Genomic DNA, 1,317 nt, shown 5'->3' on the forward strand with positions numbered 1-1,317 from the left:
TATGTCAGTATTTAGGGGGGGGGCGAGGGGGGAGTATGTCAGTATTTTCAGGGAGGTCAGGATGGTGAATATTTTCTGGGGGGGAGGGGGGGTACGTGGCTAATCGCTCGGTCAAAGTGAAGCTGCCTCACCCTCCGGCGATTTCCTGGTGATGTTGATAACGTCGGCCGGCTCCAAGCTGAGTTCATCCGTCTGCTGGGCCATGTAGGCAACCAGGCACTGGACCTGGGGGCAGTCTGTATCCGAGAGAGAGAGAGAGAGCGTGAGAGCGAGTGTGAGAGAGCGAGCGTGAGAGCGAGCGAGCGTGAGACACATACACATACACGCACACAGGGCCACAGACACACAGACTGAGGGACAGACACACACAGGGACACAGTGAGGGACAGACAGAGGGACACACACACAGACGGACACTCAGATACACACACAGGGACACACAGAGTGAACAACTGACAATTCCTAACAGTCCACAGTTCCCTACACTAACTCCCGATTACAACACACCTTGGCTCCCAGCCCTTTCCCACTCGCTCCCTGACCAGAGTCCTGATCCCTTCCCTCCCCAGTAGGTTCGGAGTTGTAGCGTCGCTGGAGACAGAGCGTTTGGAAACAACGTGACCCAGTGCACAGTACGCTCTCCCAGCGGATCACCAGAAACCAGAGCAGGAGCGGACTGTTCGGCCCATCGAGCCAGCTCCGCCATTCCATACTAGCACAGAATGGTCGAGGTGTCTGATCTCAGTGTTCAACACCCGCCCGCTCCCCCATGAGATCAAACATCGATCGATTCCAGTCTCAATGACGGGGGGGTCTGCGTGTGTGTGCGCATGTGGGGCAGGGGGAGGGGGAGGCAAGAGAATTCCAGAGATACGCCAGCCTCCCAATTTTCTCCTCATCGCAGTCTGGAAACAGTCAGTACCTTATCCTGAGATGTCCCCAATCAGCAGAGACCACCCCACCCCAGAGCCCACAATCCAATTTGCCCCGCGTGGGGTGCTACGTAAACGCAAGTTAGCTCCACCCGCACCCCCCCCCTTCGCTGGGCCAGCAGGAGAAGCTGCGCTGTGCAGGAAACCACAAACGTGATCTTACCCCAGCGTTCGTAGATTTTGTCGTTGTCGGAATCTTCCAGAAGGTCCCGTTTGCCGGACATTAAGGCATCCACCCAGCGGTGCAGGTCAGACCTGAGGGCGGAAACGGGAGGAGTCGGGATACAATCAGATTGAAGACTGAGGGAGGGGGAGGAGACGGAGATGGAGACGGAACGGGGGGGGGGGAAGAGGGAGAGGAGACGGGGAGAGGGAGAGGGGGAGG

The 1,317-nt window shown here is 57.7% G+C and overlaps 1 protein-coding gene across 3 annotated transcripts in view; it reads right to left on the reverse strand.

Moving 5' to 3' along the window:
• LOC122544346 (rho guanine nucleotide exchange factor 15-like) overlaps positions 1 to 1,317 on the reverse strand; it is a 51,583-nt gene that overhangs the window by 1,620 nt on the left and 48,646 nt on the right. For 2 of the 3 annotated variants that reach the window (XM_043683554.1, XM_043683555.1), the window contains exons 13-14: positions 1,096 to 1,187; positions 132 to 236 (exon numbers count right to left, since the gene is read on the reverse strand). The exons of the other annotated variant lie outside the window; for it this stretch is intronic. In XM_043683554.1, the coding sequence (XP_043539489.1) occupies positions 132 to 236; positions 1,096 to 1,187 (197 nt within the window). The remainder of the gene's footprint in view (positions 1 to 131; positions 237 to 1,095; positions 1,188 to 1,317) is intronic. 3 annotated transcript variants of the gene reach the window in all.

This window comes from Chiloscyllium plagiosum, chromosome 48 (assembly GCF_004010195.1).
Source record: "Chiloscyllium plagiosum isolate BGI_BamShark_2017 chromosome 48, ASM401019v2, whole genome shotgun sequence".
In the NCBI taxonomy this organism is placed as follows: Eukaryota; Metazoa; Chordata; class Chondrichthyes; order Orectolobiformes; family Hemiscylliidae; genus Chiloscyllium; species Chiloscyllium plagiosum.